The sequence below is a fragment of the Rhopalosiphum padi genome, chromosome 1, assembly GCF_020882245.1.
Source record: "Rhopalosiphum padi isolate XX-2018 chromosome 1, ASM2088224v1, whole genome shotgun sequence".
NCBI lineage: Eukaryota > Metazoa > Arthropoda > Insecta > Hemiptera > Aphididae > Rhopalosiphum > Rhopalosiphum padi.
This window is the reverse complement of record NC_083597.1, coordinates 60,716,686-60,741,580: the sequence shown is the minus strand read 5'-3', so window position 1 is coordinate 60,741,580 and position 24,895 is coordinate 60,716,686. Positions and strand designations below refer to the sequence as shown.

General features: G+C 25.6%; 1 protein-coding gene across 16 annotated transcripts in view; it reads right to left on the bottom strand.

The window, feature by feature from the left end:
- LOC132918586 (calcium/calmodulin-dependent protein kinase type II alpha chain) overlaps positions 1-24,895 on the bottom strand; it is a 51,233-nt gene that overhangs the window by 3,415 nt on the left and 22,923 nt on the right. The window contains exons 6-17 of one of the 16 annotated variants that reach the window (XM_060979898.1): positions 18,573-18,675; positions 18,428-18,511; positions 18,272-18,366; positions 17,451-17,573; positions 16,608-16,691; positions 16,478-16,538; positions 11,927-12,019; positions 10,640-10,696; positions 8,608-8,769; positions 602-677; positions 213-307; positions 9-135 (exon numbers count right to left, since the gene is read on the bottom strand). In XM_060979898.1, the coding sequence (XP_060835881.1) occupies positions 9-135; positions 213-307; positions 602-677; positions 8,608-8,769; positions 10,640-10,696; positions 11,927-12,019; positions 16,478-16,538; positions 16,608-16,691; positions 17,451-17,573; positions 18,272-18,366; positions 18,428-18,511; positions 18,573-18,675 (1,160 nt within the window). Of the gene's footprint in view, positions 1-8; positions 136-212; positions 308-601; positions 678-1,137; positions 1,201-8,607; positions 8,770-10,639; positions 10,697-11,926; positions 12,020-16,477; positions 16,539-16,607; positions 16,692-17,450; positions 17,574-18,271; positions 18,367-18,427; positions 18,512-18,572; positions 18,676-24,895 lie in introns of all 16 variants that reach the window. The other 15 variants (XM_060979899.1, XM_060979903.1, XM_060979904.1 and 12 more) reach the window with 15 other exon arrangements.

Below are 24,895 nucleotides of genomic sequence, written 5' to 3'. Positions count from 1 at the left end.
TAACTTACTTGTCGATGTATTGTACGAGTATAATGTATGCAATGCAGGCTGCATCGTCACCAAGTAAATGCACAGTAGGGTTCAATACTGTAGTATTAATGCCTCGATTCTTACCTAAAACTGTCAAAACGGATTCTATACACAACCTAGTGAACTGCGTGCTTGTGAAAAATCTTAACTTTAATACAAAAATAAAAAAAGCATAATTATACCATGGTCGAAGTAAAATTTATGGAACTCCATGCCCTCCAATAGGTTTCCAAGCGCTTCCGGTTCAAATGCTGTCATGTGCGGATCACAAATTTTCCTAAAAAATAATACAAACAATAAACATAATATATTATTGATGCACACGACTGTCATATAGTAAAACAATAAGAAAAAACATGACTATAGAATCAATTTCATTTTGCTTAGAACTTAGACATTTGACACCGCCTTATAATAATTTAAGTAAAAAAAAAATTATATCCGTCTGGACAATTGACAAACATAATAAAAATCTTACATTAAAGAATTTATAAATATGCGTATACGTATAAAATGAATTCGACATATTTCTTTTTTTTATTAGTATATCTTATATAATTATCATACTTACGTATATCCTTCGAAATCAGCATTGTTGATTGATTCAATAAGTTGTTCTGTGATTTTAACAATTTCTTGTTTGCGTGCTGAAATAAGACCATCAAGGTTATAAGCTGTTATGATTACGTATACATACACTGTATTGGTTAATTTATAGTCTCGGAAATCCGACAGCGGTATTATTTTATTATTTATTTTATTACATTTTTTAAAAGATATTTTAACACCAATGTGTATAAAATATTATATTTAATATCAGTATAATGTATGTAGATTATAGGTATATTATACAAAAGCTTTAAACGCAGTACGAGTGGATTAATAAAAATAAAGTAAGTGAAATAATCATAATATATACAGGTAATTTTAAATATATATATATATATATATGGGTACTATATAATAACCAAAATGGGTTTTCAACAAAACGTAGGTATAAAAGTATAACAATATGTACATTTTAATATTACCGTGTGGGAAAATGTGATATTGAAAATTGAATATAAAATACTATCTAGATTTGTATTTGTAGTTGTTTGAACTCACCTGAACCGCAAGAGTTAGTCGAGTGCTGCGAGAATGTCTTGTTGGGACAGACAATCCTCACGTCTTAGTGAAAATGTGTGAAAATAAAACATAAAAAGAAAAAAAGAAATGCAAAAAACGAAAACCGATATAGATATGAGAAACAGAAAAAAGAAAAAAGAAAAAATAGGAAAACACGCACTATATAATAAAAATGCGTGTTTCATCCTATATATACGTATATTATATATATTGTATAATATTATTGTTATAATCTATAAATACATTAATCATATTTTTGTTCTATGTTTCTATATCGAGAAATTCGGTTATTTTACGTGTATATGCATTGTTTTATTGGGTCGTCTATTGCAGCGGGATTCGAGTGATAATTAGGATGATACATACGTGGTATAATTAATACACTGTTGAAAATTATTGATTATTATAAATTAGGGCTGCGATTTCAATGTACTTTTTAATTATTTCTACAGCGGTACGGTGCTCGTTACGGTACAAATTTATTTCATGTTTTGTTAAATACCTACTAATTTTTATTTTGTATAATAAATATTTATTTTTTTAGATTTTTTTTAAACAAGAAAAAAATTAAAGTTCAAAAATGTCATTTCAAGATTTTAACCAAAATTTTTTTTATATATATTCTACTATCAATGTATTAATTAATTAAATATATTAAACAAGAAACATATTTTATACAATTAAAATTAATCTAGTATTTGAAATTCCACATAACTAATATAAATTGATATGGAACAACATAGAAGCACAAAGTAACCTAACATGAGTACCAAATACTTTCACAACCACTGATCGTAAATAAACAGAATTCATCGTTATAAAGTCAATATTTCTCAAATTATATCATATTAAATATTAAAAGTAATAAATTACTATGTACAATGCATATTAAACTTAAAAGTTTTTGTTCACCTAATATTTTTTCCGTAAATGTAGTCTTTTAGTACATTTTATAAGTGTAGGTATCATTTTAAATTTTTAGTGTGTTAGTGTGTTATTTTTAGTTTTTTTAGGTTATCAAATTCTCAGCCCTAATTATAATATATACTTTACCTGCCTACCTACCACAGCGAATTGAACGATAACGATGATTAGTAAATTAATTACTAATTGATAATAATTACAAATAAAAACTACTTATTTATAGAATACATTGGTAGGATAGATATACATATGTCGTTAGATGTTGTGTGCAAATGGATGTAGGATGCACGTTAAGCGTATACGTAGGGGAAATTATATTGCATACATATGCATAGGTATAAACATAAATCGTAATCATTTTTTCACTCGTATTTTGCTATTATTACTTTTATATTTCGACTGTATAAAATTCATAAACACTTTAACCTCATTGTTTATAGATTTGATAACAAGAAACGAAAAAGGGTTTCCAAGAGTTATGAAAAAATATTACATCAACAATATACAACATAATATTATATTAAGTGTTTAAATATATAAGTGAGTTGTCGATTAAAACAAGAAATCACATTATCATGAGCCAAATTACAGGTACACACAATCTGTATAAGTTATAAATTATAATGAATATCAATGACTTATTAATGGGAATGATGTAGTATTATAAATGTAATACCTAGCTGTTATAAAAACCATACGATAACTATGAAAAATAGACCGAGAAAATACGTGTTGTATCATAGGTACATAGTAAAATAATAATTACTTCACGCATAATATAGGCAAATATATTCATTACAATATAATATAGTCGATATTATATTTTATTTTAAATTAAGGTACCTATATAGGTTTATACATGTATAAACGGTTATTTTCTTCATATACTTACAAGCGTTTTCCGATACGAACGATTCCATCGAATTACCGGGTTCCAAACGTTCTACGGCGGGTTCGTCGGAACAGTTACTGCAAAAGCACAACACCATACTACGGAGGGGGTGATGGGGGATGTGATGTAGGAGTGGGGCTACACGACGTGGCAATACGGCTATTTAAGTATAACTATGCTATTATGATAAGTTGCATGTATATATATAGGTATATAGAAAATGTATATTATTATATTATATAATATACACATATAAGGTTGTCTAAAGAATACATTTGTGAAATTTCGCATAAAATGATTTAAAATTGTGATACTATGGTAAACAAATGTACGTGTATTTTAGGTAGGCAACTCACCAGGAACGTGGTCACAAACGATGTATCAATAACCGCAACAGAAGATGGTGACTGGAGCGTATTTAAGAAGGTATGTGATGCGTATTATAGGTACTTTACTCGAGAACGGAATTGAAAACACTACGGCGGCGGTAGTGACCGGAACGACGATATGATTGTTCGCGAAAAATGATACATCTAGGAAAACACTTATACGAAAATGACGACGATGATATTAATATGATACCTCGATTTTAAGACGTTTAGACGACGATAAATATATTATAAAGCGATAACGATTCCGCGGAATTCATTCCACGAACGACGGTAATGATTAATGAGCAAAAAAAGGACATTGATTGAGAAAATAATAAAACGTGGGTTACACAGGATATATAATTTATATCATGTGCATAAAGTAGTGGTAAAACATTAAACAGTATAAGTATAGCATTATAATAGTTAAATAGCGAGTGTAACGTGTTGTATGTATAAAATTAAAACAACTGTGCAAACGTTTTTTGTTTCGTTATTTTACACGTGTTTTAACGTCAAAATGTCGCTATTGCTGCGCAACTTATAAAAAAATGACACGTCTTTCCTATATACGATAGACCTACTTATACAATATAATATATCATATTTTATTAACTATGTACTCTAGTGCATGGAACGGTCGCTCTCAGAACTTTCACGTGAAACACATTTGTATACATAAATGTGTTATCAGTGTAAAGGTTTGTATATTAGTAATAATGTCAACCCACCCACCATCATACCTACACACTGACATTCCATTCCATATGATTGGTCGTTTGTGTTCGCCCGTGTCTATCCATTATATTATTGTACCTTTGTAAATATACATTATATTTATCGCCATATTATCATATTTTGTAGTTTTTTTTTAAGTATGACCAAAAAAAAACAATATATATATATATAGGTATATAGACCGAGCTACCAGAAAACAACAATAAGCCTAACGACATAAAAACGACTATATAACAGTCGTGACCTTTACATATGGGTCAAAGTTCAAAATTTCTATATCTACATGATTAGTAGACTTGTATGAAACTTTCGTAGACTCGTTGCAAATTCATAGACATGTACATTGTACAATGTACGGTTGGTATAAATAATATACAGATACAGATAAGTATAATTTATTATAATTTATTTCAGTATGATAAGTCCCCATAAAATACTCGTGGTTCTGGCCCGGATGGTATTTCTACTCTTCTATTGTATCGCTGTCATGCCACTCTCAGTTTACCAGTTAACTTATTTTTTAACAAGTAATTTGTTGAAGGTGTCTTCCCGTTTACCTGCAAAACTAGTTGTGTCTATCTTAAAGTCTCAGGAATTTGACCGAAGTTGCCAACTACAGACCCATTACTGGCCTACCTTTCCTTGGTAAGTTGTTACTATTGTACATAAAAGAATCGAGTAAACCTTTTTTCAACTATATCAATTGATCAACATGGGTTCTGTCCTTGTTACTCGACTGCGACCAGTCTTGTTGATTTTGTCTCTTTTATTCATGTGGTGTTTGAGTTAGGTAATCAAGCCGATGTAACATACACCAAATTTTCTAAAGCGTTCAACTCTACAGATTATAGGCCTCTTTTTTATGTTTTTGACAGATGTAGTGTTTGTGAACCACTCTTATCATGAATTAGATTCTATCTTAGCGAGCGTCGACAATTTGTAAGCTTAATCGGTAAGTTATCCAATCTATTGCGATCGTCATATATACTATGGAGTTCCCCAAGGTAACCACTTAGTTCCCCTATTATTTGATATTTTTATTAACACCATACACTCAGCTGTTTCTCCTCGTCGTATTCTCCTTTTTACCAACGATTCTAAATTTTTAATACGATATCCTCATTCAATGATTACTTCACTTTCCAAAATATCCTTGATAACTTCACTAGCTTGTGTAATACCTTTAATTTATCTCTTAATATTATCAATTGTAAAGTAATGCATTTTTATCGTATTAGATGAGATATATCCTTCGTCTTTTGACTGCAAACTTGACGGACTATCTGTTCAGCACGTTAACTAATTTCAGGACTTCATGCCGTAGTCCGATTGGTTCTTGAATATGGGGCCGTTATCTGGTCATTATATAATGTCACTGAAATTCGCTAGATTAAAGTGTGCAAAATTGTTTTCTCCTCAGTATCCCTTGACTATATCATGATTACAAGTCTATTATATAAGCTTTTAAACTCAATTTCTTTTTAGCTAGGCGTGATAAATTCGGTTTAAATTTCATTCATGGCCTGATTGAGGGTCGAGTAGATGCTCTTGAATTACTTTATTTTCGTATTCCTAATAATACTCGACTTCAGGGTTCTTTTTACCACCTTATCGATAAATATAACTTTTTAGGGATATTCCACTTTCAAAAATGATGCGCAATAAAAACTTATTTTAATATTATATAAAGGCTCACTTTTTATTTTTCCCATCCTTACCATAAATCGTAACATATTTTATTTTTAATATCTCTCAATTTGACTGAGTTTAGTCTTAAGTTACACAATTGTTATTCTCTTATAATATACTGTATTTAAATTATTATGCTATATTGTAAGAAGCTGATTAATGTTAATTCTAATACAATAAAATAAAATAAATACATTTTCTAAAGTAATGAATAATATAATTTTTTTCACGGAGTTCTTAACTACTAATGCAATTATTGATAAATAGCACAACCTACAATTTGTAATATTGTAAAATAATCCTACTACCTACGACCTTTTTATTTTTATTTTTTTCATTAAAAAAACAAGGAATTGGTAGAAACTATTAACCACAATAATTGCCATTTACTACCCGTATATTATATACATATACTGTAGTATAGAACAAAATATTATTTAGAAATATTAAGTGTTTTTGAGTCCAAAATATAAAGCTTAACACTTATCCTACACCATTTTCAATATGTGTAACGTACCTACTAATGTTCTGAATAATATTATAAATAGGTTTCTATATCAAATCATGTAAAATTTGTAAGTATTTAGTAAAAAAATTACTTTATTGTCAATACACGTAAACCAAATAAATTCTTCTAAACATACAAACCCAGTGGTTAAAGATAAAAAAAAAGGAGGAAAGTAGGCATCTGTTCAGCTCTAAAGTAAGTGTCGTGCGTACCCCATCATTGAGGAGTAAGTTACTGTACAGTATGTGTTAAATTTAAATTCAATGATAAATCATTGAATACGAAAAACAATTCTGGACGAAGACGGTTTGTCAATATAATATATTACTATAGTACAGTGGTTCCCAACCAATAGACTGCGGGCAGCGTGGAACTGGACCGTAGACCATATAATATTAAAATTACAAACGTAAATATTTAAAATAATATTATTATATATTTTTATCATATAGGTACCTAATAATATTATATTTATTATATACATACGTATATAGGTGTGCTTGCTATTAGTCATTAGTGGGATTTAAAGATTTTTTTTACAAAATTGGTAGTCCGCGCAACTAAAAAGGTTAAAAACCGCTGTAAGTACTAGTATATTTCATATTTTTTATGATAAATTTATATTGATATAAGTAAATTCTAAAAAATCTATGAGAAGCTATGTATAAAATTTTTAGTTTTTTATTCACAAAAAATTGAAAACTCCAAATATCTATAAATAACTCAAAAATGTCAAAATATTTTGCAAATTATACCATGTAAAGACAATTCTAATTATTTTATTTTATTTATTATAAATATTTTGTGAAAGTTTAAAATATATACAATTATTTATTTACTAATTTTGCATAAAAGTTTCATTTTTTTCTTTATTTTTTCTTTACAATTATTTTAAAAAGTACTAAGAATTTTTTACTTTTACATACAACATATAGCGCCATGCAAAGAACTTATAAATATATAACCCAACAGTTGCGGTAATTTTTAAGTCTGAGTATAAGATGTGATTTGAAAGTATGATGAGGCATAATTAATGATTTGTAATTAAGTCGATTGCAATAATTGGACTTTGCAGATATTTGATTTTTTTGCTACTATCTACAATTGATACTGTTTAACCAAATTCGCTTAAGAAAGGTTTTGTATAGTAGAAATTACATTGATTTTTGATTGTTTTTTTATAAGTGGGAGAGATGCAGAGTGCTCTTTGTCTGTACTTTAGTATGAGTCATTTTTGTTTAATATGTTTAGCCCACAAAATCCTTTGTCTAGTGTCAGGCCCAAGTATTTGCCATTAATATATGGAACGGTTTTACTGTTTAAATAAACTGTAAGTGTTATAATTTTGCTGAGAGTGAAAGTTCTATGAAAAGATTTTTCATTTTTTATTTGTATTCTGTATTTGGAATACTAGTCAGCAAGGAGATTTAAATGATTTTTTAACTGTTGGCTGGCAGAGAGTAGATTTTTGTCTGAAGTGTTTATGACTTTATCGTCAGTGAAGTCAGCTACTGAAATATGAAGAGTGGTTTGTTGATTGGCTGTGTATATATTAAACAATAAAGTGGAAGAAATGGCTCCTTGGGGAACCCCGGCTAGGGTTGGAGCCAAATTTGAAAATTTGGTGCCAACTTTTGTGTGCAAAAAAAACGATTTTCAAGATATAATTTAAAAAATAAACAGTAGAGAGGAGGTAGAATAATTTTTATTTTATAAAGGATCCAACTTCTGAAAACTTCTGAAAAATAGGAAAATAATTCAACTTTCTCTTTATCTGATTTGCACTATGTGCCATCAGTATTTTTTTTAGAGAAGTTGGAGTGGGAACTGTTAAAGCTTAAATAAATAGAAAATAGAAACTGTAATGAAATTAAATCGAATATCGATGTATTTTTTTTTAAATTAGTCACATCGATATCAGTAAAATTGGTTCGATATTGTTGTGTATCATTAGAAGATAGTAGGTAAATAATTTAAAAAAAATCTTTGACAAACCTGAAAATGGTTTTATGCACACACGTTGTGTGACTATAGGAAATCACGTTATTCGATTAATGTTAATACAACGAAACATTACGGCCGCATATTACTTCTGAACTACGAAAATGTAAACCTGACCTCGACGGGCCATACTGATTATGTGTTATTGTTACATTAAAAAATAAGTTTATCATTAAGACAGTACCTAATGTATAAATATATATTTGTATATTATATCAAATGCATTTAAGTGGCACACAGTTTGTTATTGATTAATGTGTTATAAAATACAACCGGAAAAGAAATCAAGCGTATATTTAAACGAAACATCGAATTCTTTTTCTAACCTTGAGTTAAGACATTTTGGGGGTTGGCGGCGACGATTATCGACAGTTTATTATTTGTCTTGGACCCGAAAGACGTGGACGAGGAACTCTTGAAGCAACCCAGCACGCTACCGACGGAAGAGGACGACAACGCCGGTGACGGTGGTGGCGTGCTGACGTTCCCTAAACAATTACATACTATAATATATAATGTTATGTGAGTTGGATGGGATTTAAACTCTGTGGCAGAAGCGATTACTGGTTCTGGAAGTACGGACACAAAAGAGACATTAATATACAAAGCATAAAGTAAATATTTAATAAAATCCTTCTTTAAGATCAATAGGCCTTAGGTGATTCAAATTTGTGGTTATGAAAAAAATCTTAAATTCCGCAAATTCATATTATCCTAATGTTCTAGACGTATATTACACTTAGCAAGTATCATTTATGTATTTACTCAAAACTCCGTAATGATTATAACATTTATAACATTGAAATGATAGGTAAGTAATAAACGTTAAAAAAATTTCAATTAAAATTAAATATTCAAAAGAATGCAATAAATAATATCACAATAAATTTTCTCCAACTCGTTTTAAAAAATCTCTACCACCATATCACTTCCGCTCACTTAAAAATACTTGTAGATTAAGTATAGATAAAAAAATGATTTCTCCCTTATCTGAATCTAATTGTAAGTATTAAATGTATATATACATATAAATTGTGAATATTCTTCAGATACAAATTATAAAAATGTAAAATATCAATATTATGACGAATAAGACATAAACAAATGATATAGTTTTGTTATATATTTATATTGATGAACGATAAAACAATGCATACACAATAAAATAAACAGTTAAAAATTATTTAATGATCTTATTATAACGGTATTAGCAAACAATAGTATATTATACATATTACGTTATGTTTGTATTAAAGCTAGGTTTATGTTATAACATATATACATATTATATTATGACATCTGTTTATAATATATATATATATAATATATATACAGTTTATCCCAAAAGTCCATCGAAACCATAAGGTATTCCGGATGCATATCAATTTTCATAATGCAAATTTCCAAGTCTTAAATTGTCTATAGAAAAATTCTAATTTGATAAAAATTTCGAAATTAGTTTTCTCGGAATTAACTTTAGAAACTTTCAAAATAAATATTTTGTAAATCTTTTTTCAGAAGTTAATAAAAAAAAAAAAAATGATTAGAATTAAGTAAAAATTGTAATTTATAACTGGTTTTTATTTTTTATTCTTTTAAATTTGCCTACAAATTAGTAAAATATAAAAACCTGTAGTATTTATCTAAACAAAACCTCAATTGTAACTCTTACTATTTAATAAAAATACTAAAAATATTAAATTTTTTGTAAATATATTTGAAGTTAATTTAAAATTTATTTAATTTTAGAATAATTGTGTATTGTAAATTGTAATTATAACATTAAAATAATAATATTTTCTAAATTTGAATAAACCTGTAGTTTAATACTTTTAAAATCGTCCAAAACATAACTTGCTTAATTTTTATTCAGTTTTAATATTTTTTTTTAAAAATAGTTAACAAGATGGTTAATTTCAAAATTTCAAACTGTTAATTCTAAGTAAAATAAAATGTTGAATTTTGGTTAAAAAATGGAAATTGTCATTAAATTGGAATTTTTCTATTAATATAATTACTCTTGGAGAAACTGTATTTAAAGAAATTGATTAGTCGCCGAAATCCTTAGCTGTTACTGGATTTATGGAATATACTATATCCATATAAATCGACGTGAAAGCGGAAAATATCAACTAGCTATATATTAGTATGTTAACTCCAAATTAAATAATAATACTTCGGTAAACAATATAAGTATAGTTGATTACTATACAATGTAATTTATCATACTCTCAGCATGAAATAACTCGACTATTCTTAACTTGTAAATAAGAACAAAACTTTCACGTTTCCGCGTTCATATTGTTTTTGTGAATATAATATTATATAAAGGTTGGTTTTATCATTGTTGATATTTACCTTCCGCATCTTTGGCAATTACTGTAGAGCTCCGGTCCACAGTCCCTTTTTTGTCCTCTAAGAGAAAAACACACTTTTCACATTGGAGTCGTGACAAATTGGTAACACGGTTGTATACGATTTTTTTTGTTATTTGTTTGTACGTTTGTTTGTTTGTGTTTTTTTATGTTAGGATAGTGAAATGTGTTTACAGAACAGGGTTTCAAACACGTCACGGGGGTAGTATTCCCTACGCATGCATAATATACACAAAACGAGAATAACAAAAAAAAAAAAAATAAATAAATAATAGTAAAGAAAAACCAACAAAAAACCTCCTACACAGGGTTTCTAAATGTCATATTATATTATTATATGTATATTATTTTATGTGATGATATTATATGGTGTTTTTATTATAAGAGAATATTATTATAGCCATATATCGAACGTCGGTGGTCCATTGTTATACGTCATAAATATGCATTCGAGATTATTCGCGATTGTGTAATGATGATAATAATAATAATAATAATAATAATAATAATAATATAATATGTGTGTCCACGCGACGACTTTGCTAATATTTTAAAGGGTGTTCCTAAGAGTGTAAGCGTCACTCTGCTCTTATTTACACAAGCAAGCAGTTTAAGATTATGATAATATATATATATATATTATATATTTATTTACAGGGATGATATTGTATTTCAGGTTGACTAATAATTATTATTTTTTAATTACAAAGTATTATAACGGTATTCGCGTTTCTTATGCGTAAAAAAATATTATTTTTTTCTTAGATATTTTATGCACGAATTATAATAATTAATAATATATATACATACTTACATAATATTATTATAAATGTGTATCATATAGTTACTCATAATATTTTATATGAATATGTTTAATGTATAATATATTATATTACTTGGTAGTGCAAAGTTTTGAAAAAAATAAGAAATTAGCTATTTATTATTATACCGTTTAAATAGAGAGCATTAAAATATTAATTATTATTTAAGACGATGTAAGTATATTATTGATGTGTCTTCGTTTAAATAGGCTTATTTAGATTTTTATTAATATTTCTAACATCACGAGTATGTTTGTTTATTAAATGTGAACACATGCAATTTATTTAATATTAAAATATTATAAATTTAAAACACGAGTAATTTAAATATATAGACGTGTAATACAATATTATGGTAATGGTACAGTTTTAAAAACACCATAATGTTTAAATTTTTAAAATCTAATACAGATTTTATCATAGTTTATGTTTTATTTATTTTCACTTACCTCTAACATCATCGTCTTCCAATGTTGTATTGCTCTCAGTTGATTCTTTTACTTGAGAACCATCTCCTTTTTTGTTAGTTACAATACTGCGACCTGACAAACAATATAAATGATAAATATCGTGGTACATTTAATGTAATTTATTTATAAAATATTAATTAAAAAGCCAATTAGATAGTAATTAAAACATCTAATAGAATAAAAACGAATTTCTAGTACAATATAATACAATAAAATATATTTATATTATATAGTGTATAATCAAGTTGAAAACCATTTTGTATCAGAATTTGTAATATATTTTTAATAAAATAAAATTATATGATTGTAATAAAATATAAAAATTACAAGTAAATGATTTAGAGATAACTTAAGCAATTTAAGCAGATTATAGTATAATAATAATATGTAATTTATAATATACTAGATGGTTTGCTAACCCAATTTTTCTTTTAATCATGAATGTATTCAAATTTGAATTTTTAAATATACTCAAAAACCATGATTGAAAGTTCTTGAACTTTTTTCGACCACTTAAGGAGTGTTCTGAAGTGAATAAACTTCTGTTTTACAAACGAAAACTCTTCTTTTTTACAGTAAATTATTTAGATAAAATGTTGATAAGATACACCAACATTTTTAGAAAAATTACCCACTAAATTATTTACAGTAGAAAAAGAGAATTCTCATTTGAAAATGTCTACAAAAAACTTCTTAAGTAGTGCTAGAATTATTTAAAGATAGTCTTAAGTATATTTAAATCTTCTAAAAATCAGATTTTAAATAACTAAATTATTAAAGTAAAAATGGAATGAAAATGGTCGGCGAATCCCTTTTTAGTTTTTACACTATTTATTAGATTTTGATGTATCATAATATTTTTTAAATTAAATTGTTATTTATTATTCTGGTTTTCAACTCAATATTTAGAATAAAGGTACGCTAATTAATTCAATTTTAAAGAATTCAAAATTTTTAAAATACAATTTATTCTAATAGATGTTAAAAAAGTTATTATTATTTATATGAAAAAATAAACATATAAATAAGTAAATTCAAAATTGCAAACAATTGTTCACGAGCATAATTATAAATTTTACAGAACTTGCTAAAATCATTATAAACGAAAAGTGCAAACATAATTTTATTTAATATAAAAATAAGTTACTATAAATTAATAATAATGTATTAATTTAAATTTTTCAAATTATAAAATGAATTATAAAAAAACATTTTTTTTTTTTTTGTTATAAATTAAGAACTTTATTTGTAAAATTACATTAATTACTATAGTTGGCTTTATTAAACCTCATAAAAGTATTGAAATCATTGATTTAAATTATTATATACTAATTATTATAAATTTAATTTAATTTTATCTATAGTTAAGTTATAATCATCATAACTCTAATCAAAGTCATCAAAGTTAGTAATATTCCAGCAAAATAATACTATTGAAATTCAATAGAAAAAATAATTCAACGTGCATACTTTTATTCACGAATAAACATTCCATAATTATATACCATTATTATACTGAAATTGAATTAGTATAAAGTACAGTTCGTGCTTTTATAAAAAAATAAGCTTCATATTTATATTATTGTATTAAACATGCGTTATGGATAAGCATAACAAAAATAGTTAGTGGAAGAGCTAAAAACTTTTCCCACTTTCAACAACAACCCTGCAAAGTGTGTTAGAATTAAATTTAAGAAATATAAAAAATATACAACGTCTATAGTTTATCTAGAGTAATAAATAAAATTAAAGCAAATGCCCAAAAATGACTTTTAATGCCAAAACAATGACGTCCACAAAAATGTTAATGTAAATTGGAACAAAAATATAAATATTTGTTATAGATATAGATACAGTCTTACCACTTCCTGTTCCGGAAAATTTTATGGTAGATTTTGAAGAAGGTATAGAAGTGTAGTGCATTTAGAGAATATTCGCGAAGAGTACAGGGAAGAGTGAACAAAAACAAATAAAATCACAAAAAACAAAACAAATGATGAAAGGTAAAAATAATTTTTTATGTGTTGTGATTAGACTGATGAACATAAAAATTTGTCAACATTAATTATTTAATGCTCAACAGATTATTTTTTTTTATATTCATCAAATCATAGGTAATAACATTGTAGGCATGTTTATTATTTGTATCGATATCAATAGTAAGCGCCTCGTATAGAACCTCAGCCTTTTAATTTTAAAGTTATTGAAATAATAATTTTATCAGATACACATATATTGTAATAACTAAAAATAAATAATGTGGTCACACTTCACTCTCTCGTCTTACTACGATCGTTCCAAAAACCGATTTCTGTTGATTTAGAAAACATGTATAATATCATGTTATCGTGTTATTATAACAACTGTATTTGGATACTGTTAATTGTTTGAAAATTATTTTAATATTTGTTATTTATTTACATTCAAAATTGCTGATAAAAAAAAAAAATTTAGTTCGAAGTGCATGATATTGTGTTTTTTTACTTTTAGCTTTTCTACCCTAATTATTGTACCATTGTCACTTGTTAGTGTTTTTGTATTTGAGATGTTGTCTATATATTGTGTATGAATACAGTTTATATAATTCTCATAAATATTTTAACATAATGTTAGGAAACTATCGCATGACAAACATCATTTCTATTTCAAGGTATGTGTAAGTTCTATCAGAAACAAGGAGTTGTGCGTTTGCAATGAATTAATACATCATATTATTACATATTATATCAGATTAAAAACTAGCAATTCTTAGTAAATAAATATACTAAATCTAATATAATTCATCAATATCTTATTAAAATAATTAACAAATGTAAAGTGTAGGAACATATTATACTCGTATAGTCATTAGTCGTATACCAACAATAGAACTGCGCGAAATTCGTGTGAAGAAATAAATAATTTTAGTTAGAATAATTGTTATTTTATAACAATACATAGTACGTAGTTTTTACATAGTACTATATAATGTGTTTATAAATACTCTGGATGTATCTAGATGCAATATATTATATTAAATACAAACTAGTATTAATTGGAAATTTAAAATACAGTTAAATTAATAAAATTAATTATAAGGAACTTTTTTTTATTCAAACTAACCAAATAAGTATAGACATCTTGTGCAGATACAAAAATATGTTTATTTATGCCATGACAAAAGACATTAAATACTACTAAATAATACCATATTCATACTCGTGTTATATTGTACTATTATACAGGAGTAGATTGGAAAAGGTCCCTTTGGGATTCGACCTCTCTGTTTGCTTCTATGAAAACATTAAACATTTGTAAAACATTTTTACTAGACCAAGTATATAATAAAATCGATAAGATGTATAAAAACAAATTCATTCCTACTTTGTCTTAAATAATTACTTGAATAAGTTTTCGTCAATATTATAATAATGAAATTAAAATGTGTAAATACTTTATAAAACATATCGTGTATCTAATACAATTCAAAAGTTGAATAATATATAAATTAAAATTTGGAAAATATAGATATGCATACTACAATTAAGTATTTATAATATAGATAATACTTATTACATACAAGTATAGTTGGTAGTTATTCTATCTATTTGTATACAATTATAAGTGAGTGAATAATAAAAACTATGTAATCCTGCGTTTATATCTGATGGACGATAACACAATAAAAAAATTAAATCATTTTAATTTAGAACTTACTTTATAGTGATAGGAATTATAATTATTTCAGTTAAAGTATACGGTAGATATTATGTTTATAATATGAATTCTAGATTATGTTTAAATAAATATTTTATTAATTTTATTTTTAAACATTTGATCTATATTCATTAGCGTTGTATAAGTACAAAACTTATTTAATGATTTTTATACTAGGAGTGTTGTATGTATATTTTTAATAATAAAACCTACGACATGCAGCTACAATGAGATGTTAGGTAAGTGATACAAATGTGTAGCTTTAATGTTTCAGACCAATTCATACAAATACATGATGGTTTGTTTTTATGATATCCACACAATATGTTCAATGTAGCACTACCTATATGAATACATAGCGTTCAATACTAAGGTAATGGATGAAATAAAGGTATGTAGAATATAATATAATTATAGTATTGGTGCATTCGTGTACCAATAGTATTGTAGTAAATAGATTATATAGGTATACGAACCTGTTAAATCTTTAGGATAGAAAAGATAAATAAATAAATAGTGTATATAGGTAGGTAGATAGGATTTTTAACTGTAAAAATCCTGTTTTGGCTACTTTCACATAAACATCAAACAAAACCCTAAAAAAAAATTAATTTCTCTGCCATTCGTAGGGGTATAAGGACCAATAAATTAGCTTATATACAGTGCTGTACCCATTCGTATAAACACCTAAATTGTGTTTCAAACCAACTTGTTATGTACACATATATATATTCAGTGTATCTAATTAAAAACAATTCTAAGAATTACAAAAAAATCACTTCGTCACCTATATTCATTCACACGTAATTGGTCTGAGGTTCCTGAGGCACTTACCGTGTACATCATACTTACTGGAGAAGTTCCTTGTAGCCAACATCGTCGTCAAAATGGCACCCTACAAACACGTAACAATATAGTTTGATTCGGTTCGCACTCAAAATGATCGGAAAAAATTCAAATTTACTTTTAATTTTCGTCTGGCGTTGAACTTCTTCAAGCAGTCGACCGTTTCCTGTCTGTGCACAGCCGAAGCAACTTTCTCACGATACTGAAACACAACGGGCCATCAGAATTACATTATGAATACTCGAGATGTTATGTTTGCATGCAAAATGTTCATAAAAATCCAAAATGGAACGTATTTATATTTTATAAGTTTATTGTACACGTGAGACACAAGGATAACAGTGGGGTGTTTTCAATAAATTTATTGTCCACGCAATATACGAGTATTATAAATGACGACCGCGTGGTACCATTAGAAAATGTGCCTTTCTTATAAGTTGATTATTGGAAGTTCGATACGATTATTAACATGGCATAAAACAATAACACGAATAACTTTAGGAATGACAGGTCTATCGGAGATATGAATATTCAAGCAAATGACCATAGTTTGGTTGAATTTATAACTATAGTTTTTAAAAGGAAACAGTATTAGCTGCTTAATGTACGGGTATAGTACATGACGTATGTATATTACATTATAATTGTTAGTTACAAAATAAATTTTTATTCGAAAATATTAAACGAAACGTGGAATATATAAAGTGTTTAAAATTTCGAATCATTGTTTGTTAATAAAAAATATTTAACAGGAATTTTATATTTTACACCACCGGAAATATAAAATAATCGATGGTCAATTGAATTAGTGAAGTTTCAGGTTGGGATAAAATTACTCACGATTCGGTTTCCTTCTGTACCTCAATAGGTTTATTCTTGGTTTGATTACCTCCTTTGGGTACATGATCATTTATTTATAAAAATCTATGAAAATAAAAACCTAAAAAATGAATAAACTTACGCAAATCCATGGGTGTTTGAGTGCATCAGATGCTGTGACCCGTTTAGCAGGGTTCACAGTTAACATTTGATTAATTAAATTTTTTGCGTCTGGTGTAACTGTATCCCACTCAGGCGATGGATACTAAGAAATCATACAAAAACAAATTACATTTTCAAACAAGGAAACCTCAGTTATTTAATTGAAATGATCAAAATTATTTTTACTTTTTTAAAATTTAAAAATAATATAGGTACCTTCATTGAACTAAATTAATATTATGTTACATTTTTATAATCATTCAAGTTAATATTTTAATCAGTACTCAATAATAAAATTCTTCCATTAAAAAGATAAAATATTAATTAAAGTTGTTTTTAATATTGTTATTTTGAGAAACTAATTATTTACTACACTTGTAGATTTTCCTTGAAAAACAATACTGTTACGTAATCAGATTATAGGTATACATTTTTCCACAGTATGCTAATTTTTATATTTTCAACTACTTGAGAGTATTATTTAAATGTATAAGTTGTATAAAAGTTAGAGACTGTAACTTACAGTAAAATATAACCTTCAGTCATAATTTATAATAATTAATAAACGTTTTTACATTTATTAATTTCGATGAAATGTATGAAGTACTATTACGATTTATTAATATGTCTAGTTCACTAAGCACTAAGCAATGTAAAATATTTAATTTATATAGGTTTTTTTTCACAATAAAAAATATATTGGGTAATAAACTTTTCAAATTATATGAGTATTTTAAAAGAAATAGTTATATTTTTAATTTTTAAAATATTATTATAGGTAGTGTTAAGGTTATAACTTACATCATAAGCGCCAGCTTTGATTTGGGCGTACAATCTATGTTGATCTTCGTCCCAGAACGGTGGGTATCCAACCAACAATATGTAAAGTATTACACCTAATTAAATAGTAAATATTAAAAAGTATTTTTATACATCAAAATAGCTACATTAACTAACCACATGCCCATATGTCGACCGGTTTTCCATATGGTTCTTTCTTTAGTACTTCAGGGGACAAATAGCCTGGAGTTCCAGCAAAACCTGAAATCGACGCTTACAATAAAATGTTATAATCGAAATAAAAAATAATAATTTCACTTGCCAAACCACGCTTGTTGTTCGCCCTGAACCTCGATGGCCAATCCGAAATCGGCCAACTTGACCGCAGCGCCTTTGACTTTGCTAGCCAATAACAAATTTTCCGGCTAGAAAATATATAATTATAGTTTTAATATAAATAATGACTATTGTCACACGAGTGGGATTGGGATAAGATCATCTTGTTGTGGTATCTTATGTAGGTTAAATATTTATAGTGTTTAACGACATGTTGGTGGTTTTTGTTTATTATCAACTAGGACTTAGGAGGTGTGCCAGCAGCAATGATGGGCAAGTGATAAAATGTATAATAAACAAAAATTAGAATCTAGATGCATTCGTAGTACGTACACCATTATTAAGTGTATAATTTTAAATATTATTATTTATTGCTAAAACGCCGAAAAATAAGTACCTAGTTATGTAAATGTATACGAGTATAATATGTTTGTTTAACTGTTGAATGTTAATTTTAGATTCTGATTAATATATTGATTTTACAGTGCTGTTTTAATTTTTTTTGTATCTTATGACACTACAAATGATAATTACATTTTTTTAATAATCGAGAAAACTAAAAAAAAAAAAAACAAACACAATTAAACGGGACTATTAATGAAACATTAATTTTGTTTTTATAATGCAAAATTATTTTTATAATTATTTTTTTATAATTTTTATATTGTTCTTATAACAAAAAATTACCGTAGTTAATTAAAAATGTTTTTAAAATATTTATAATATAATTTTAAAGATATAGTATAAATATAAAATACTTCAGCAGTTCAACTCTTTTTGAGTTTTGTATAGACATTTAAAATTGTTGTAATTTTAATTGTTTTCTATACATATTGATTTTTAGATTATAAGTGGAGCGATAAATGTATTAGTCTTACAATAATGTATATTGTATATGTGTGTATTTTTTGTGTAATTGTATATACGTATATATGATAATTGATAAGTAATTGAAATACTTAAATGTTCACTTAATGTTTATGTCAGCATTTTCTACATATAGTATAAGATTCAAAATATTTTAAATTAACAAATTATTTGAAAAATTTTCATTTTTTTTATAAATGTATAAATATCATAAACTTATAATCACGATCTTTTTTTATAAGTGTTTAAATTAAGAATTTTTATTTAAATTGAATATTCACATGTAAAATAATTTTTTATCCACAAAATTTTTTTGTTATTTTGTTGTAATTTAAAAAATATTATTTGTAGGGTCTTTTGAAATAATTCTAGGTATAAGTATCTCAGTTTATGTATAAATTCAAAATTTAAATCATCTCTTTTTAGATTATAAAAATTGTATTTTTTGAAAGCAATATAATTTAATTTTAATCAAAAATGTACTATGTAAAAGAAATCTAAATCTACAATAATTTGAATTTCTTGGTTTCTGTATACGTACAATACTTCTACATTTAATTTTTAAATGTTTAAATATTTACTTATTTGTACATACGAACTAATTTATCTTTAATTAAGTTTCAATTTTTTGCTATTTTATTTTATATTTTAAAATATATTATATAAAAATATAGAGTATGGGATCCATACTAGGGATACTTATAAAAAGAAAAAACCAATTATATTTGTTGCCAATAAAGACATTGGAAATTTATTGATTTTATGAGTTTGTGCATTACTCTACACACAGGTTAAGATCAATGTAATAAAATGGTATACATTTCAAGTTGAATACTTGTTTTTAATATTTTTTGAATACAATAGAAACTTGTATCACGCTACTAAACACTTAGTATTGTAAAATAGTGCTGCGTGCTTAAATGTATTAAGAAAATCCATTATATTTACTGTTATATTTGTTATTATAAATAATATGTTTATATCTAGTAAGTTTAATGCTGCAATGATAAAATAAAATCATTAAAAATGTGCTGAGTTATTTTCTTCGAAATATAGATTTGAAAAAAAAAAAAAATGATATCCTTATGTTTGATGGACAGGAAATAAAATAGAAAAATATATATTTTAGGAATAAGAGAATAAAATGAGAAAGGTCTATGGGAGCGATGATATATAAAAAGTAATTTCAAATCATTCTAACAGAAATGATTTCATGCTATTCTAAGATACAGATGTAAAACAAGAATAAAACCCCGTGTATCATCAAATTAATGAAGTTTTTTAGAACATGTCTCTTCAATAATCACAAAGTTAAAACATATCTCACTAAGAGAAAGTTTTTTTATGTATTTCAAAATCATAAACATACTTTATTTAAATTTAAATACATAAAGTGATACATTTTACAACAATAAAATAAACAATATTACAATAAATATACTCATATCATACTTGGGATAAATTTTTAGGGAATAAAGACAGTTACAGTAATAAAATTAACATATTATGCTTTAACCGATTTTTTAAATGTATTTAGATAATTTATATTTTAAAATGTATTACAATTATTATAATTAAATAATTTAATATATTTTCTAATACCGTTACTGAACTTACAAGATTTAAATATATACGATTCCATATGAAATTCAATTCAGATGTTAATTTCCTAATTTAAAAAATACACTCTAACTCTATTCCTGATAAGTCTCCACGTAGACTCAAAAACAGCCATCGTAAATATTAAAAAAAAAAAAATACCATTTCTTAACATATGATACATAATTCCAAATGGGATATTTATGGGCAGAACTGGGAAGTATCTTAGATACTAATATTTAGATAATGTATCAGAGATACAATTGCATCTTGTATCAAAATACGTAATTTTAATGAATATTGTATCGTGAATTTAAATACTTTTTTGATTTGTATCTAGTATATGGTTATGTTCCCTGGTCACAATGCTCATGTTATTGTTGAAAATATTATTATTACTATAACTTATTATACACATCTGTGTATTAAGGACAGATCATTTTTATTTATTTTTTAATAATAATAATAGAAAGGTAGACAAATTAATAGCGCTCTGCTGTGCATTAGGTGATGAGTGGGTGATTCTTACGAATGTGTTAAATTATTAAAAAAAATACAATGATAGGTATCATTATTGCATACAAAAAACGATTCTGAACGGAGATGATTTGTCAGTCTATGATATATCAAATTACATAAATTTTAATTTTTATAAATAATTTTTTTTTTTGTATACAAGTTATTTTTTTTTTCAAGTAGAATTTAGGACGGGTTTTGGATACTTCCATACGGCAATGTTACAAAAATCAAATATTTCAAAGTCTATAACTAGCATAAAAATTAGTAAAAGAGTTTTAATAATTACATAATTATGTAAAAAAATGCCAATTTCAACTACTGGTGAAAGTTTCAAGTTTCTGCGTCTTATACTTTTTTGAATAACAACAAATATCTTAAATTGTTTTATGATATGTCGTTATTTTATGCGATTTATAAAAATTTTAATTTTATACGCTCATAAATTTTTTCTATATAAACTGAGGAGTATTTTTTACAGTTATTTAAAGGGAAACTTATGGAGAACCTTGTATTGGGCACATATTAAACTTAGGTATAAAATATCAACAATTTCATGAATTTTGAACTTCAAAATTCCTTGCAAATTTCCACGATTTTGACATATTTAGCAAACTTTTGAACGCTTATAAACAAAAATTGTGATGATTTTTTTTTTACTACAATAAGTAAAACTTATAATGAACCGTGTATTCAATTTTAAAGATTTTTTGGAATACCAAATTATTTTTATTGACAAAAAAAAAAACTTCAATTGTCTAATTATAACTAAAAAAAAATCATAATATTTTGAAAATACAATCGTAAATAGATAATGCTAATATAACGATTTGTTGAAAACTTTAAGTATTTACAATAATTCTTTTTTGAGTTATAGCAAAATAAAAAAATCGATTTTGTCGAAAACTGGTTATGCGTAAATATTTCATAAAAACTATTTGAAATTTTTTACTTTTAACCCCCCCCCCTCCAAAGTACCAACTAAATTCAATTTCCTTTTAGAAATTGGGCTGAAGTAAAATATTAAAGCATTATTACTTCTCCAAAACGTGATGACAGACACAAAAATAAAAAAATACTAATCATTGTAAAATCAATATATTCATCACTATACAATACATTTTATTTATTTAAATTTCGTTTTTAAATTTAATATTATAAAATATATTCTCAATATATAAATATATACGAGTATATATAAAAACTTTTGTTTTGAAAATTAGTTACTTTTCAAATTTTGTATAAAAAAATGTACATACAGCAATTGCCGTTACAACATTAATAGAATTAATTATTAGGATATTTCATTTCTATTTGAGTAATGATGTTTTCAATTGTTATGATGAACTAGATTATTAAAATGCAAATTATGCATTGTAATTTTATCAATTTTCTTGATTTGTATTAATTTTCTAACTTCCATGTGGTTTAATTTGAATTGAATCGAATATTTAATTCTACAATTATATTATACAATGTGATATTTAGATATTGTATAGTGTATCAACAATTATGTATGAATAATTAATTTAATTTTATAGTTTTGACTTAATTAGTACATACTTATAAAAAGAGTAAAAACAATAAAAAAATTCGACAACTAACTAAAACAAACTATAAATTAAAGTGTTAACGGGATAAGTAAAAGATAATTATAGAAAAAAGAATTTTAATAGATGGTAAAAGAACAAAAATTAAAGTTGTCAAACGGTCTATAAGTAAAAGTACTATGCTTACCTCTAGCTAAGTATGTTTAATCATAATTTATTAAAGTAATTAATTTTTTTTAAAGAACTACATAGGCACTAATGCCACTAATACACTATAGGATAGGAATAGATACTACATTTTCAACATGAACACAATTAAATAAACACATTAAATAAAAATACATTTTTTTATTAATCAAATAGTTTAAGTTATATTTTCAACCCCTTATTTAAACATTAATTTAATTATGGTATTAATTACACATTTTTTTAAATTTAAAACTAATATTGAAATATAAAATTAGTATTATAAAAGTAAGATAATATCAAATTGTTATTATTTTTGTAATCTATATTCTGATAACATATATTTTGTTCTACCAGTAATTCTAGTACAACACAAGTAAAACAATTATAATCAAATATTTCGCTTTGAAATTATTATTTAGTATTTTAATTTATTTAAATTAGTTTAGCTGGATAGTACATTTTTTATAGATATTTATACTATTATTCTAGATTTGTTATTGAGAGTATTTGATACTTAGTAAATGTACTCAAAAAAATGGAAAACTTTTGAAATATAACGTTAAAACTAGGTCATAAATTATAAAGGTAAAAAAATAACGTTAGGGATTTCCATATCTATTTTTTTTCTATATAGAGAAATATAATTTATTTATTTATTTAAACTTTGTCATTATATATTAACTTACATAAATGAATTTTAAAAAAAATGTTGGATAGAAATTTACCGAACCCTTTTAACTATTCAAACAATCAATAGAAAATTAAGAATCTTCCCATAAACAAAATGTACCAGAAACCATACGGTCATCTATAAAAATGCCCAAAAACTGACTTTCAAAGCTCTACTCGGCATCAACGCTAATAAAACTTGACAACATTCTAAAACTTCATTATTAATACATAAGTATATACATTTTACCCCGAATACCCACACATAGTCATTTTACCTTTTCATTTCCCACTCGTTTTTAATATTTAATTCCTTTAGAAAATGTCTTGCCCACCTTTCTTATTAATCTAAATACTGTAATTGAGTACCTAATATATTGCAACACTAACATCATTACTAAATACATTTGCCCTAAAATAACTTCATATATCACTGATACTATACTTCGTGTACGACTACTTTTATTTTTATATACCTACACGTTCACCGTGTTCGCGTATAGTCAATGGTCATTACACATAGACATATCTATTTAATTTGTCTTTTTGGAATCCAATTTAGACTCTTTTAATTTACTCCAATCATATAACTCTATGTTATAGACTACCTATATAGTACGTATAAAGAGCAATATTACCATTTCTCAGTGACAATTTACTTATTTTATATGTGGTATTTTTAGTAGAAAGTACTAACCTAGATTATACATCATTGTCCAGATGACAAGTTAATGCCCACGGGACTTTTTCGTGGAAAAAAATAGGAGTATCAAATTTATTGTTAACTTGAAGAAACTTTGAAAAATAAATAGCTTGCAAATCGTCAACAAACGCATAATTTTCTTTTCCATTTTTGATTTACAGTAAAAGATTATAATAGAGCGGGATGAAAAACTTATTCCCATGTGGTCTTTCGTTT